General features: G+C 33.2%; 1 protein-coding gene across 1 annotated transcript in view; it reads right to left on the bottom strand.

The window, feature by feature from the left end:
- Window positions 1–2562: 2562 nt before the first annotated feature.
- LOC113550880 (homeobox protein abdominal-A homolog) overlaps window positions 2563–18577 on the bottom strand; it is a 32161-nt gene continuing 16146 nt past the window's right edge. Inside the window, exon 3 of the mRNA XM_026952823.1 lies at window positions 2563–3269. Coding sequence (XP_026808624.1) covers window positions 2812–3269 — 458 coding nt within the window. The 3' untranslated portion in view covers window positions 2563–2811. The remainder of the gene's footprint in view (window positions 3270–18577) is intronic.

Raw genomic sequence — 18577 nt, 5'->3', positions numbered from 1 at the left:
ATATATGTATTTACAGATTAAGTACATCCATTAAAATAATTTACGCTATATATGCGTGTATTATAATAAATATATATATATACGCATATGTAAACGTATTTATATATTATCGTAAACACACTACGCTAAAAACTGCATACACTAGACAGAGAAAAAAAGTCAACGTATCATTATTATATATAAGTAATAAATATAGTTAAAAAATATTAGTCTTAGCAGATCGACTTTTCACACATTATATTATAATTTATAATATATATAAATATATTCATTAATGCTATTTACGTATTTGTCTTTCGTTTTAATAACTTTCACTTAGCTTTACGGTTTAAATTGGTGTAAAACAACAAAATATATTATTTTTTAACAATAATGACGATATAAGAATATTAATATCATATTTCCATGTATTAAATCTGACAACAAAATGTTTTTGCTGAAATTATTTTTTTAAAATTATTATAGGAATTCTATGTCGTTTCGATAAACTTTTGACAGTCGAATAGTACAATTTAAAAAACCTACCCTGAATCTATAATTACGTATATATGTGGATATAAACAAAAATCATTTCCAATGTATGTCTCGGATGGCCTTAAAAATATAATATGCATAAACGCTTATTAGGTACCTATATATTATGTTAAATTACAATATTTTAATACGTATATAATTTTTAAAATTATTCAATCAATCTAAATAATAGTCTAAACGCTCGCGATAAACATCTTAATATCTATATAGAAGCTGTTTACAAATTTTGAATTTTGGATAGGCCTAAAATATATGTTTTAGATTGTCGGAATTACGACCGATTTATATATAGGCGTAATAAAAAAAATATATATAGAGATATATCATACAAATGAAAACAAAACAAAATAATAATAATAATAATATTAATAATAAAAATAAAAAAAACTTCAGTATACAAAAAAATAATGAAATATATATTAATTGAATAGTTTATTATTATGTTTAATCGTAAGAAAGATTGTAAAAATAAATTAATATTAATAAAGCATTAATCTATATATATTTACATAAAAGTCGGGGGAAAATACTTTACTTGGTAAACATCAGGATGTATTTGGTCATTTTCTTTTATGTATTTATCTCGTTAAATAAACCCTACACGACGAAAAGTATAAACAAACAAATTATATTATAATATATTACGCTTAATGATAGAAGTAAAGAAACAATATTTATCTAGGAATATGAACATAAAAAGAACCAGCTAAACGATATTATCGTGGTAAATGTAATAAAAACTAAAAAAAATAAAAATAAAAAAAATATTGATCACAACATACGAGGAAAGAAAAATGATAAAATAAAAACGTAATAGATTTGAACGAAAACGTCAGTGAAAAAAACGTATACAAACTTGAACCAGAAGAAATCGGCTAAAACGTAACTCCGCCGTTCGGAAACTTAAACGAAACGAAACAAAAATGATATGGAACAGGAAAAAATAAAAAGGAAAGTCGTACACGGTTTACGCGCCCGAATTAAACATAACAAACAAACATAAATTAATAAAAAAATCGTATCGTTACAAACGAAACAATATCGTATCATGTATAATATAATATTATTATAATAATAATACTTGCGAAGTAGGAACAACGTTGGCCGCCGTTTGAAAATACCTCGGAATAATGTATCTAAAAAACGGACCCCGGCATGATATCCGCGAGTCCCGAACGATACCTGTACCCGTCGCTGCACAGCGTGACCTAAACACACCGGGTGCGGACGAAAAAAAATCAGAACAATCTTCTCCTCTGCCATTGTCGTGACAACTGTACAAATGTATTTAATGTGGAGTGAGAGTGTAGGAATGAAAACCCCATGCGCTGTTAGGGGTACAGTATAGGTACAGGTAAAAACACTGAGAAATCGACCGACAGCCAAATTAATAATATTATGGCGGGTCCGACCAGCGATTCCGCACAGGTTTCCGGATACCGGATACTAGGGTTTTTACGTATATTTACGAACGGAATTTTTATACTTTTGTGGGCGCGAAATGCGTACATATATATAAATAATATTATCAAAATATATATCAAACAATAATATGAGTCGTAAGACGAAGAATCAAGACGAAAAAAAATTAAGTAATAAACATCATATTATAATATTATCATTATAGTTTATAGAAGAATACATAAAGAGGCGATCGCCGCGCTGATCAAACAACGGCCGCAATATTGGTTATTAATATTATATTAATAATAATAATTACGGAGTCGTAGACCTTCGCGGCGACCGAGGGAAGCCATTTTTATTCTCTGGGACAGTCAGTATTTTTTTTCTCAAATATTTATAGTACTAGTAAAAAACGGACAGAGAAATGTAGGCCTACGAATGCGAAAATCGCGTCAATTCTCGTGCCGAAACGTTTATCGAGAAAAATATTTTCTTGACAAAACGTTTCTTATATATTAGTAAAATATTTTTTTTCCGTTTTTTTTCTTTTTCTAGTCCTTAATGCTAATATTATAATTAGTTATTATTTAAATTAACTGTCTATATGAATGTAATATATAATATGTATAAATATTATGTAAGAATAGTTTGTATATATATAAATATATATAGAGAGAGAGAGAGAGAATAAATATATTATATATATTTATAAATTATTTACGTATTTTTCGAATCGAAAGAGAAATTCTATACAACGTTATTATCAAAACAATAACAATAATAATCATGCGACATGTAATTATAATTTATCATTATTATTATCATTACTCTATTACTGTGCGCGAAACGTCATCGCTGGCTAGCCCACGGCGTTTACGTTTTGGCTTTGAGCATGTCGGCGGATCCTTTGTCCAGACCGCCCATCTGCAGCTTGTGCTGCTGCTGTTCGTGAGACATCTGATGGTGCGACATTTGCTGCTGCTGCTGCTGTTGCTGTTGCTGCTGCTGCTGTTGTTGTTGCTGTTGGTGCATACCGCCGCCACCGCCTACTACGTCCATTTTCGTATGATCTTGCTTTTTGGCCTGTTCGTCCCGTTCCCTGCGGGCCTGCTCGTTGATCTCCTTGACAGCCCGCAACTCCTTCTTGAGTTTCATCCGCCTGTTTTGGAACCAAATCTTGATCTGTCGCTCGGTCAGGCACAAGGCGTGCGCGATCTCAATCCTCCGCCTCCGGGTCAAATAGTGATTGAAATGGAATTCCTTTTCCAGCTCTAGCGTCTGGAATCTGGTGTATGTCTGTCGACCGCGACGACGCGGGCATCCGTTCGGACCTGTGGACAAAAATAATCAAACAGACGCTCGTTAAAGGTTCTTTGAAAGAGTTGTCGTGGGCTTATACATTATATAGAACAATATCAACTCCTGGACTACGGTACCGTCTCGGGCAATCCTTCTAGGATATCGAATAGAAAGTGGTGCAAAAGCTTAAATCTTAACTGACCCGTCTCATACGGAGGGAATATAATTTAGACTAATTAATTAATAAAGTGTCGCCATCGGGTTGTCGCTTTTTTTCGTATACATCATTTCATACATCACATTATAACTGCACATGTGGTTACTGAATAATAAGTTGTTAACAATACAGTGCGACTGATTGCGAGTCCAAATACATGCGCGACAATAATCGATATACACGATGTGCGTGGAATTCGAACGTAGAAGTTTTAAGTCCTCTTGACACATCATTCTGTATGAATAACATACGAAAATACTATATAAGCTGACTATCGAGGCAATAGGTTAGGTTAGATACACCATCATCAATTTTTACCGGAAACAGTGTAAAAATCTATCATTATTACGCCCAAATATATACACACGTTTTACAAAATACATGTAAATATATCGGGTTTGAATACCAGACGATCGCTGGTTTTTCGTATAACAATGTTACGCACGGTTAATCTACAGACTTCAAACAATAAACATGAAAAATACTCGTTAAAAATATAGAGGTATAGAAAGATTGGTTCACGATAATATAATTATGTATAACTCGTAACCTTAGAGTATATTCTATGTTCGTAACTACATAGGTTCTTTCCGGAGAAACGGAAAAACAAAATTGATAAAAAGCCGAAAAAGGTTATAAATTGCTATTTTGTTTAATGCGTTGTTTAGGCTATAATGTAACCACTCTGATACGTGTATAATTGTACAATACGAGTATTATGTATTTATGTTTTCATTTATTTATACGGACATTTTTTTATACGGTTTATATGCGTTTTACTCAGCAAACGAAATACCTATTGACTATTATTATACACACAGTTATATAAAATCCCTATAATATATCTGTCAGTCGCAGTACCCTTATATAGTAGCGTATGTGAATCAGCAGAAAGTTTACAGTGCAACAATTAATAAACGAACTATAGTCGTAGAAATAACACACAGCCGTTCTTTACAGCCTAACCTATTTATACATATATTTATTAGCTATTGTTTCACGGTACAAATAATAAGACACATTAAGTGCATGTGGTCGGAAATTGTGCTGCGACATCGTCGTAGGTGGTCGAATGGACACGAGAACGATATGGACCAGGAGGACTTCATTGTCGTCAAGGTTGCGAAAAATCGTTTATACCCCTATATTAGTTTGGAGCCCGAATGGGTAGTAAAAAATGTTGAACGCGAAGGGTTCGATCAATTTCGGGCGTCTGTATGATTTTTGGGGAAACAACAGAGAAGTTTATCGTAGAACTGCCGTTTATTATAGTGATTAAAACTCAAAATGTCGACTTTGGGTAATAAAAAGTTACGCGCGCGTTGCTCAAGTCTACGAACGCTGCGCACTGGATTAGATGACTAAAGGATAGTGGCGTACGCGAATGGCGATCGATCGAATACGGTGCAACAGACACCGACATGGCAGAGCTCAGCTAACCCCTTTGGCGTGGATGAGAGCGAAGGGGCTCATGTACGTATCCATTACATTTCGTAAAATAACGTTAACTATACACATACAATATAGAGAGAATGACCCGTTCCTAAATGCACTTGTACGTTTCATAAATACGATTTACCAACATTACGATATTATACATGATATATATATATATAAATAGGTACGAGCGTATTTAAGACATTCACTGTGTTATATTGTATTTGTGTTGAGGAATTCGCGAAAGGTGTGCGACGGCGGCAATAATATTAAAATACACCGACACTGTGTCCCTGCACCGCCACCGCGGATGGCCGTGCCGGGAATTCACCGCGCGCTCTTTAATGGCGCCACCACCAAGGGCGGAGACTGCGGCGGTCGCCATGGTTACGCTGGGTAGACCGCCGAGAGGGTCCTATTTCTCTCTCTCTCTCACCCACCCACTCACAAAAAGCCTCTCTCTCTGTCTTATTTTCTCTCGCTCATATTCTCATCTCAGTCAGCTCCCGCATAAGAGTATATTCTCGTACACGACGACGACGACGACCGCCGCCGCCACCACCACCGAGTCTTTCGAGACGAACCGAGGTCGCCTTTTTTTCCACACGCAGATAACCTAACCTAACGTATAGATACTTGTATACAATATAGCGCCCAAATAATAATGTTTAATATTATTATTATTATACCTTTTATTATTGTGGGAAACGCCGCAAATAACTCACTGTATTGGAGATCACCAAATAAAATATACCGAGTGCTATAACCCCGCCGATCGACCGTGGACAACACCACCCAAAGCCCGATAAAATATCGTAACACGCAGCTATACGACTCCATAAAAGTATCTAATAATAAATAAAATACGATTTTGTATATCATTACGCGCGTGTTATGTACACGACAGCCCTGTTGAGCGTATAATTTTATTTCGATTCGATTTTATCGTCGATTTATCGTTTGTGGCATGTTCTGCGTTTTCGTTGTGTCTACCTGTATTATATTTTTATACCTATAGCAACGCAATCGTTGTCGTATAGGCATTATAATAATGTCTTTTTGCAGATAATTTTCAGCCTGGTCACCCAATTAAACGAGTCCGAAAATTCTATTTAAAATGTATTTTACCATTTTATACATACGTTGTCCCGCACGCGTAATAATATTAACAGACCTGTGTAAAAAAAAATATATATAATACGCTCTGAATCATAAACGCGATTAAATTATATGTAGGTACCTATATACGTTTGGTCGTCGTATAATGTTATTTTATCGCAGTTAAATTTTCGACGCCCGAGCACGTTTTAAGAATATATTAAAAACATTTATTATAATAGAACATAATATATTATTTATCAACGACGCACACGGGTTATTGTTTAAATGAAACTACGGCATGACACCAGTCTGCGTTGTTGCGGCGATACAGTTATAGGTAAATGAGAAAGTATATCTAAAACCTACCTTTGATAAATAGGAAATCATTTTCTTATTGATTATATAAAAATATAAAATATAACAATATATTATCAAACCTCCTGCCTTTAAGAGGATGTCTCAACCGCGTATGCAGTCATCTTCACGCGTAGTCTTACAGACAAAAAAAACTTATATTTGCATTTAGCAAACCCAACTTCATGTTATTAGCGTAATAATTTGAAATTTAATTTACAAATTTACTTAATTTAAAAGTTAAAATCATAATTTTTGTTCGAATGTAAGTTTTTACAATATATTAATTTTGAAATAAACATAACACGCTCAACAATTAGAATATATCATAAAAAACATAATATACAAACTCATAAAATACACCTAATATTTAATATTATAGAAAATGTATATTAGCAGACCTAATTTTACGAGTCAAACATAATCCCATTTTTAGAAACCAACTATAATTGGTTTGAGAAATTTTCGAATTGATAACTTTTTGAACGATTATCTTTTGTTTTTAGGAATATCGTTACTTAATGTCACATGACCTAGAGCACGTATTTAAACCACATTTTCGTTTGAGGACATCTTTTGGAAGAATTATTTTATTAGCATACACATAATATTATTCTGTGAATGTTAAATACTTTATAGAGACACAATGACAGTTGTATTTATGTAACAAAAATACCACGAACACATATGATAATTATTGGTCTCACTTGTAGAAGGTACAACGAACACACCACAGAACAGGTTACACAAGATTAATTATTATTAATATTATAATATTTTTCATAAATGCGAAATAGTACAATGTTTTCCTAGATGATTCTGAAACGATAATTTCATTTACAGTCGCTGTCATTGTTATTACAAATATAATATTTTTTTTTTACGAACTATATTATAACAGTATGAAACAGTTGAATTAATTCAAATCACGACGTAAAACCACATGCCTCACCACAGCATGCATCGCTCGGCATGCCGTCTCATCAAGCAAAAAGAAACAACAACACAATCACAGACGTCCAATAAAGTTCAAACCTTTATAACGCGTATTAACCTCCATTTAAGTATTTAATTCATTATGGTATTTTATATACTAATTTGTTTATAAAACAAACAGATTTCAACGAAATTAAATTTTATTTTAGTATTTTTAAATATTTATTATCCGCTGTTCGCGATCGAACAGAAAACACGACCTTATAGATATATAATAATACACAAACAGAGTACATTATTATTACAACGCACGCAATGCGTATTAAGTATACGCGTGTAGTTCGGTCAGTTCGACCGATTTGAACGAAAAATAAGTCGATTTGTTTGCACGTCGGACATCTTCTGTCGTCAGATTATTTTAACGTTCCTATGAAATATACTGGCAACATCACACCGCACATTATGTAAATAATATGATATTTATATCATATTATGTTTCCCACCCACCTGGCTAATCTTAGCACAGTTAACACATATAATACGATGCGGACCAAACGAAACAAGAACTCTATTTACATAATAAATTTTTTTTCCGAAGGTTTTCTATGTATATAATACACGAATATAATAACATATGTATTTAAGCGCGCTACAGGACTTCGGCGAGGGGGTCGTAAAACGATAGACACAGTGAATTGGGTTGATCAAAGATTTGGAACGACGGAAAGATAACGATCTGTCGTCCGAAATAAAATTTGAACAATCCGCGCGCAAAGAACCAAACTACACTTTTGATATCTAATATTATAATAATGGTAATAATATACCTAACCATAAAATATAATAACGTTTTAACTCGACGAAGAAAGTGAGCGTGCCGACGTCAGTTAGTTCGGATGGGATTTATTAAGCGAATTTTATTACATATGTCAGCACAATATGACTAAAGCGACAATCGTATTTTAAACGGCCGTCGTGCAACCAGCTATATTTTGAGATGATAGCGCGTAGCGGCGTACGAATGAAAATCGTAACTACGTTGAAATTGACTTGGCGCACGTAGTCCAGAAAAGTGTAGAAAGACGTTCCCGAAATGCGTGTACGGTGTACCTATTACCTACTTATTACGTTCTATTATAAAAACGACGGATAATAATAATAAATAATAATAGCAACATGAAGATAAAAATAATTATTATTCTCAAAAGTCATTCGACGACGATAACCAAACAAAAAGTAGCGTTTATAGCGTGCGAATGTTATTTGCGAATTGTTACTGCTACGTTACATGAGTTTATTTTATTTTTATTTTTACATCTATAAAATGACCAACTTGTGCGTAATGCGTATATAGCCGATGTTTATATATTTAATATACGGTCATAACCAAAATTTAGATTCAATAATTTTACATAAATCCACATGTTGGAAGATACTATTATAAAGTATAGTAATAATGATTATTATTATTACTGACGTAAAAATAATATATTTAAATCGAATATAGTAGGTAGACCATTAATAAAAAAGTGTTCCAAATTCGAAAATTAGATGGGTTATAAACGGGTAAATCATAAAGACATACCTAAATGGCTATATACTATGACTAAAGTAAAAATTTTCGTGCATTTGCTTTTTTTTTCTGGTTAACTTTATCGTTAACCAGAAAACATGTCACAACGTTTGTGCTAAATAAGATTAGATCTGTACTGGCTTTATTATTGTTTTTTTATACATATTAATGGTACATAGACAATTGAATTAAGTAAAATAATTAATTAATATAAAGAATAAAAAATTAAAAGAAAAAATCATAATATTTGGTGTAACATGGGCATGTAATTTTTTTAGAGCATATTTAATTGCATATTTTTTATTTTTTTGTGTAGGTATAAGTACATATTTTTAAAAGAATACTTGATGATTTTTTAGTGCATAAAAATCTTTACTCTACTATGACAAATGTTCTTATAAGCTATTCGTAGATGCTATGTAAACGACTGTTGCCAAAAAAAATACTAAATTGTGTCACGTATGTGTATACGAGTATATATAGGTGGAATGCGCAGTATAACAAATGATAAAAATAATATAATGATATAATGTATATCTGTAAATTAATTTAATAGTAAATAAAAAATGCCTATAAAATTAAAATATTTGATAAATTATTGTAACATAAACATTGAGCGCTGTGTGCATGCAGATGGTGAAATTTTGACGTCAAGTTAAGTCGTTAAGAATTTTTTTTTAATTAATACATGTTAATGTAGTGATCATTAGTCGTTATCGAACTGCATTGTTTTTTTAATTAAAATTACCAACGAGTTGGATTATTTCGATGATCGTAATTTTCTACAGTTGTAAGTAAATATGTGATTAGGTATTAAAAAATATAAATTTACATTCTGCGAATATTATAGTACCGACCGCATTAATTCCGATAGCACATTATTCTCCAACGTTAACGGTATATTGACATTTAGTTACTGACGACTTTACTAAAAAAACGATTAAAAATAGCAATCACTCGGAGCGTAAGTACTTAATATGTCGATTAAAAGTCAAATTTCATGGTCGGGTAACGTCGTGTCTCAATAAACGTAAACACGTCAAATGTCTATTTGAGACCGTAATATAAATTAACTTTAGGTAACATTTTATAAACGAACGATACATTATATTATAATTATGTAATGGCAGTAAACGATAATAACTGATGGTCGATATATCATACGAATATAGTAATTTAACAACATAGTTGCAATGTTATACAGAGTTCAACGAATGCCAAACGACCAATAACCTCTATGCGTTGTTTTAGGTCAAAATATTATCCGTTTACCTTTTATATAGTCGCGGAAAATACATCATCAGATGTGTATAAAAATAATTGTGACTTCATCCAAACACGAATCTTAAAACAAAAAACTTTAACACTCGTGACAATCTGAAAAAAACAGTAGCCAACTGTTGATAATTAATAACAAATCAAATCTGACTGTGTCTTATATTACCATATATATTATCATATGTTAATATCGCGATTTTCTGGTAACGATATTTTTTTACCGTATGTGATCAAAATTATTCGATTTACTGCCAGGCGAAAACTCGTTGTACAAATAAATAATACACGCCAAGTGTTGTCGTTTCTATATTAGATATATATTTAAGACCACGCATTTACAAGTATATACGACTTTACAGTGGAGTCACGTCCGCGTAAGTACAGTACACGCACGCAATTATTATATTTTGGTGCCATTAAATTTAACCGCTGCAATGATGATAATAATGATGATAAAAATAATAATAATAATAATTTAGTCGCAACGGCACGGTGGCGGCAGATGCGCTTGGCAAAGAGAACGCGATAAGAAGCAACCGCCGGCGTTTTCTCAAATACGATATCATTATTATATATTTTACCTTATATTATATTCTCTCGTGTACTTTTATTCATCGTTATTATTATTATTATTATTTTTTTAATTAAAACTAACGACCCCGTTCACGAGAAGAAATATAGAAGAAGGAGAATGAAGAAAAACGAATTGGAGAAAAAGAAGCAATTATATATATACCTACTGTTGTGAGGGTGTATAAGTATATAAGTACACGCGAAAAGGGGTTGGTGAATGCGAATAGGTGGAATAGAAGGTTAGGGCGTAAGGATAGTACCGTGCATAGAAGATATCTCGGAAAAAAGGGGGAAAAAGGGGGAGGACGCGCGTCATTTAATTGCATTTAACAATAAAACGCACCCTTGCGCGGGCGAGCGTGCATGTGACGTCGCCACCGCCGATGTTTCTGATGAAATTACCCCACGCCGGTTTCGCCTACGTCGTTGCCATTACAATATTACCACCGCTCTCCTGCTCAGTTCCGACCACCCAAGAGAACCCGTCCATTCTTCGGTCTGTTTGCACCGCCCTCGGTTGAAGATACAGCGGTAACTCTCCTCCTTTGGCCTTTGCCAGCAGCTTACTCTATATTATTATTATTAATATTTTACCGTGAACGCAACGCCGCTGCCAATTCACATCAAAAAATATGTTAAAAAGGGTATATTAATAATATTATTCGTATTCAGGAGCAGCACGTCTACGCGGACTAATAGATATACAGTTTAAACTATCAACTATGTATGATAAATAATAATATATTATAGTGTAGTGAATTTCGGTCGCAGAGGTAAGGGGCTAAAACGAATTTATCACAGGGGCTTAACATATCTACCTACCTGAACATGATGATAATATCGACTACATAAATCATCTCACAATACTGATGAGCTGGCATGAAGTTTATTTTTTTTTTATGTTTAAATTTGTATTTGAAATATGTTTTCTTTCGATAAAAAAAAAAATGTAAATTAGTTAAAAATCGAAATATGTTAAACGAAAATAATCCCATGCGGTCGAGGTATTCTGGTCAAACAAAGTGTTACAGACGTTACAGTGTTGCAGTACCACCCATGTGTCCCATATACACCCTACCCATAGTATACATTGTATATATAATATGCGACCACGTTTGAGTGCTTTAATTTAGATGGCACGCCGAGTGTTCAAACTACATGTTTTTTCCTATTATATATACATATACTTGAAGGTCGCAAGTTAAAACGTACATAATATATATATCACGGGATCTAAACCATATATCTTCAAAATAAAATTAAGACGACACTCATCTAGATCCTAAATCTTTCAGCTTACGCGACAAAGATTTATCATACAAAGCTACATATTATTATTATGTATATTATTTAATTTAATTTTTTTTTTATTACTATTTATTTAAAATACAATAAATACATAGGTAGACATTAGATAAGATACATTTTTTGTTGACAATATTAAACCTATTGTTATCATTATATAATATTAGGCTTTGTCACGATGACAGGAGCTATTTTGAATCTTGGTTTAATTTGGTTTTGTTCGATAATGTACGTTTAGGACAGCAAAGATTTAGCAATAAGCAAACAACTATAATATTATATTATGTTCATTTTAACGGTTAGGGTATTAGATTAACGTTATTCGAAAAAATTACGATTTTAGAAAATTATATTCAGTAGTTGCTCCCGGTAAATAAATACTCGATTTATACTACAAAAGCACCTTTGGTTATTGTATATTATTGTAGTGCAGAATATATGTATCCGTGTGATATAATATATATCGACTATTATTCTTAGAAGTATCTATACCTAACGCCATCGTGGGGCTTTTTTTCTTTACATTTTTCGCACCTCATATTTCAATGACTGTGCTGCCCTCCACGAGTCCTTCAAATTTAACGCAGCGCAGCAGAGAAACGATCGTTTTCACATTATATTACACACACGCACACATACACAGGAAAATAACTGTCAACATGTAAGTACATGTGTCATTATGTAGCTCGCCTCGTGGCTTCAAAACGCAATCCCCCAAATGTGTACGATTTGGGCACTGCTATACACGAGGTGTATGAAAATGAAAAACGATATAATATAATATGCGTACCAACATATATATACACACGCAATTTAACGTCATCCTTTTGAGTGTTGCTATTGAAAATTGCCCATCCGTTGTGTGTATACATATTACATACACACGTATTGGCATCAGACTGCGAAATGGTACATATATCAGTCAACGGGTGATCGTATATATACATATAATGAAAAGACCCTCCTCTCGTCATACGTTTTCATCAAGAATTCGGCAAACGGCTTGGAAACGGCAATATCAATTTGCAACGCTATAAACAATTCTATTCCCTGTCACCCCCCACACGACAAGCTGCCTTAACCAATACCATCTCTCCTCCATGCACACGCCAAAAAGAAATGCGAAGTTCGTCTTTCGAATTATTGCCATAACCTTTCTTGGCCCTTTTCGGAGCGGTACTTGGGACCGCTACCGTTTTTTTCGCTCTCATTCTCTGATGCTACTACAGTCTCACCTCTCAACCCAACGACGTCGGGGAACAATGGTCGCGAACAGATGGCGTATTTGGTGTATATTACACAATTCTTCCCTCCATCGGCATGTGTGTGTAAATATATGTGTGCACAACATAGGAAATGCGTATACGACGGTGGTACAAGGGGTGAGAATAACACCTAAGGGAAATATCGAGCTAGGGTTTCCCTACGCATACTGCAGTTATATTGTATTACACGAACCGAGCTGAGTGGAAAATGAAATGAACTCGTATTTTTCGCAGTTCCCCTGCTCTACGACACCTTATATATAAACGCATATGTGTATACACATATATATATACTCACATCGCCTACAGAGCACCTGCGATCTTGTACTATACGCGTCTAATATACGTTTCTCGAGAAAACGACTACTTTTTTCTGATATTTACGCGTATACGAGTGTGTATATATATTTTTTATCTTCGTTTGTATGGAAAACGAGATCCAACAACCCCGAAGCCGAATATCAATATAGAAATACTGTCATTTATACATACGACATATAATATATTTCAAAATATAGTGAGAGCCTACCTCTAGTTCATAAGGAACATAACATTTCAATATGCGAAAAAAACTATTTGATATGCACGTTTCTATCATTTCAATCCGTCTTCACGTAAACATAGGTATATAGAAATTTTATCAAAATTATTACCTATACTGTACCTACATATTATATATGTCGATCGAAATTGTAGTTCGGATGTTATATTTACTAAACTTGTTTAGTTTTAAACCTAAAACGATATCACACTTCCAAAACCTATATTATTGAATATATAGTTCGAAAGGTTTGAATCGCTACACCTAATAAACGAATAACGTGACCTATAATATACATGGCGTGTCTACGGGGTACCAAAATTCTCTTTAATCCGTCCAAAAATACCTATTGTGGCAGGTAGTGCGTATGTACAAATCGTTTGACCTAAATAACAAATTTTAACTCTTTATATAAATAGGTATCATAATATAATAGAAAAAACTTACCGTATCGAATTATTACCAAACTCTTATTTTTTTCCCATCAAAATCAGGTCACCCCGTATAGCATATAATAACAGGTAATAAAGACGGCGGCCACAAAACCACACAGATATAAACACATATATTATATATGCACACAAAACCCTTTAATTCGATCACATATTCTAGTTTCATTGTGAACGCGAGAAGCGGTCAAGAGAGAGAGAGATAGAAAAAGATATAATATCGTATTTATATAATATATATATATATTATACAGAAATAAACACAAATTCCGTAGCAATTGTACAGAGTAATATAAATATAATCTGTACAGAAGAATATACAGTTTACGTGCATACAGTGTGCAGTATGTGCACACAAGTTATATTATACGATTGGCGAACAAAATGTACAACGCAGTCTTTCACCCCTTCTATTTTCTTTACAGTACACGCATTTATCGACAAATTTACGAGCACAAGAGGGTATAGTATATCATAATGCATATATACATAATATATAAATATACACGCATAATGTATAGATATATTTTTCAAAAGACATTTCGCCAAGACCCCGAGACATTACTTTTACGCAACGATCTTTTGAACAGCAGAAATTTATACGGGGGATGTTGTATGTATATATTATATATGCGCAGAGTGTAATATATTTTCTTTGCGGAGGGTTACAAAGGACTACAAGCGGGATGAGAGACCACGGGAGCCGCGCCCCCGCCAAAGATAACGGCGCGGCAAACGCTACAGTCATCTTCATGGCGCAATAACCATAATTCTTCGTTTATATTATTTTTTAGTTTTCGTTTTTTTTCTCATACACAATAAGAGGGTTCAGAAGATTTTTAATTTTTCCCTCGTCTTGCCGCCCGCACACATTATATACATAGCACCAATAAGCCATCTCCCGCGGGGTGCGGCCTGGCGCAAGGAGATTGCCGACAAAGCATTTTATTGGCGCACCGTGATCGGTGTTTTTTTTTAGCATTATATTATACGTAGGTACACAAAAGACCTTACAGTAACTGCTTGGCGTAAATATTTTTTCCAAAATCGATAGTTTTATGTGCTTTTCACGTACTTATGGTATTACACGAATCCTAATCAAAGTAAATAAAGTAAATTATAATTCACCCCACAAAATATATTCACATAATAATATAATAGACACACATATCGTATGTTTCAGTAAGGATAATACCAAATTGGACTTGCATACCTAGTAAAGACACATATTCCAATCAGACACTTACACGCATCATATTATGTACACCGTAACTTACAAAACAATAAAATATGACTTTTTTTTCACTCTCTCTTGGTGTTTTGGTCTATTTTTAAACAAAAGCTTTTCTCAATTTTCTCATAATGTGACCACGTTTGGATCCCGATTATATAATAATATTTCGAACGTACCAAAACATAATAATATATTGTCATATTGTAAAATAAACGTTTGTCTTGGCAGAGCAAGCTGTATCACAATGTACGTCGAACGAAACCATTCGATTTAAAAATCGATGTCCCCCATACGTTGCACGTTTTATAATATATTGTGCGTAGAATTGTATCGCGCATTATATTTACTTCAGAAAGAACAGTAATATCGAAATTCGTGTGCAGCACGGGTATTATTATAATGGTATCACGCCAATGCATATCGAACGCGCATGTTCGTTTTCAAAAACATTTCTGTGCACGCCAACATACCGGCTGAAAATTGAAAGCTATTCATCGTATATGCGCGCTTCGAGTATTTATAATAATAATGCGCGCTGGCATTGAAAAACTATCAAAGACGTGGTGTCACAAGACGATATAAATATAATGTACAGCACTAAAATCAACAATAATAAATATAAAAACGAAAAAAACCTATGGTACACACACTAGAACGCCGAAAAAGAACCGTTACGGAAAGGACTTTTTTGTGCGAGTTTAAGCCCCGAGAAATAAAAAAAAAGCAAGGCGAGGTCATTAGACGATTTATGATTTTATGTATACAACGCCACAGACTCGCGAGCACGTTATAAATTATGCAGTACCTACCTATCTATAGAATGCGTTGTACAGATTTATTATACAGGCCAAACGCGACAAATGACGTTTGAAAGACGAGAGTTCGAGACTAATTGTCACAACAACAGAAAAGGGTCGAGAATGACTTCACGGATGTATTATAATAATATAATATACGATATATTTGTACGTATATTTCACTACGGGTCGACGTATTATTATTGTTACTATCGTGATAAGTGTGAGTGAGCAAGGGTTGCAGGGGATAAAGACGTCACGCTGCAGCACTAATGTATATTGTGTATAGACGTCGTATGTGTACATACTAATGCGTTTTATTGATCCTACACCGAAAACCGTATGGGATAATAGTATGTCGTCCGTAATAGTAACGGTCACGCACTCGCGCGCCTACATAGAAAAAATCGTCTCGGACAAACCACATCGATGACAATAATAATAATAATAATAATAATAAATATTATGTTTGGGTGTTCAACAAAAATCACTCGATCATCCGCAAAACTCGCAAAAGACTGTGTAATCCAGTCGTCGGCGACGAATAATAAAAAAATTGAACAGCAACGATCCAGTAGTAAAGAAAAATTCTTACGATTTATTGTTGTTATTATAACTTATAAGTTATAACTGTTATGAGTCTATTATATTATTATGTTATACTCGTGTGCGTTTTGAATTCTTGCAAAGCAGCCTGGCACTAGCTAGTAAGTATAGTAATAATGATAATAATCGTTATACATTATGCGTGTATAACTGCCAAGCATCGTAAACGTACATGGGATAAGTTATGAACTGAAACGAGTTACGACTTACGACACGACTCCTGGATTGAATTCTCGTTCTGTATGTTGTTGATACAACGGAAGAACTACGCGAGGTTCTGCATGTAAATTCACTAATATACCTGGCAAAACAGCCGGTGTGAAAAATATTTATAAATAACTTCATACAATACAAAAATAAGCCATTCAAAATAGTTTCCATCATTTTTAACAATACAACTCTTTAAGACAAAAACTATATGTTTGTATACAAATAACACAAGTAGAGTACAATTTCAATTGAAAGAAAATCATACAACGGACATTTACCACAGTCCACAATCCGCAAGACTGTAATTATTTTGTGAACAGGTTTTTAAATTTTTTAATATTGTACTAAAATTATATGCTAAAAATGTGTAAGCAGTAAGTTATGTGTAATGGGACAGTTATGATCTATAAAATTTATAATACGAGTAGTAAAACACTATTTAGACTTTAAATTACAATATTTACGCACAGTTTGCTAGACTGAAACTCTAAAAATAATATAACTCATGCTAAATGCACGATAAATGTGTTTTAAAATTTGTTTGTATTAAAAACGAAAAAAAAATTATTGTGTCATTAAATTACTGCTAACATAGTCAATACACAAAAAAACATGACTATAACTCAAACAACACTCGTACAGTGATGTTCGTATATATTTTAATTTAACATTGCACTATATATTCAGGAATGAAAAATTTTCAAAAAATAAAACTTGTAGGTATGTGATGTACAAGATATTTATTTAAAAAAAGATTTTATCAAATTGTTTTAGAAATCTATGATATTCCAAGTTTCAACGAAATAAAATGTTATGAAATTAAGCAAAATGATAACAATCTATTCCAGTTGGTGTATGAATAAATATAATATAGTGAAATATTCCAAACAAAATAATTTCAAAATCTTTGCAGTTATGTAATTATATGTATAACTCGTAACGTCCGATACGCAGTGCAGATTGTTTTCATATGAGTATCAACTGTAAGTATCGACACCGACAATTAATACGAGTACCAAATCAACAGCTACTACCATAATATACTTTCTGACCTAAAGATTACATTGTTTGATCCACTACTGCATAGTGAAATCAATACATTCGTCATAAAGAAATGACTGACTTGGACCCTCGAAATTATATTATTTCATATTAGTATACGTTGGACGTTGTATTAATTTTGTATTTGACAAAAGTCGTATAAAAAGATACCTTGTATCTTATTTTATTTTATTTTTGTCGTTTTTGTAAACGACAAAAACCGAGGGAGATGGGCGGATTCGCAAACAACACACACCCAGAATAATGCCAGACCGGTTCGGATAAACCTACCTATATATTATATAATATGTATATAAATAACACGATGTTTTATTTTCTTCCTCGCGGTATGTATTATTTTTTTCCGCACGACTTTCCTCCTGCATCATTTACACCACGAAAAATCGTGGCGGTAGTTTACGT

This window comes from Rhopalosiphum maidis, chromosome 2, assembly GCF_003676215.2.
Source record: "Rhopalosiphum maidis isolate BTI-1 chromosome 2, ASM367621v3, whole genome shotgun sequence".
NCBI lineage: Eukaryota > Metazoa > Arthropoda > Insecta > Hemiptera > Aphididae > Rhopalosiphum > Rhopalosiphum maidis.
Note: the sequence above shows the minus strand (reverse complement) of the source record. Positions and strands in the feature narration are given on the sequence as shown.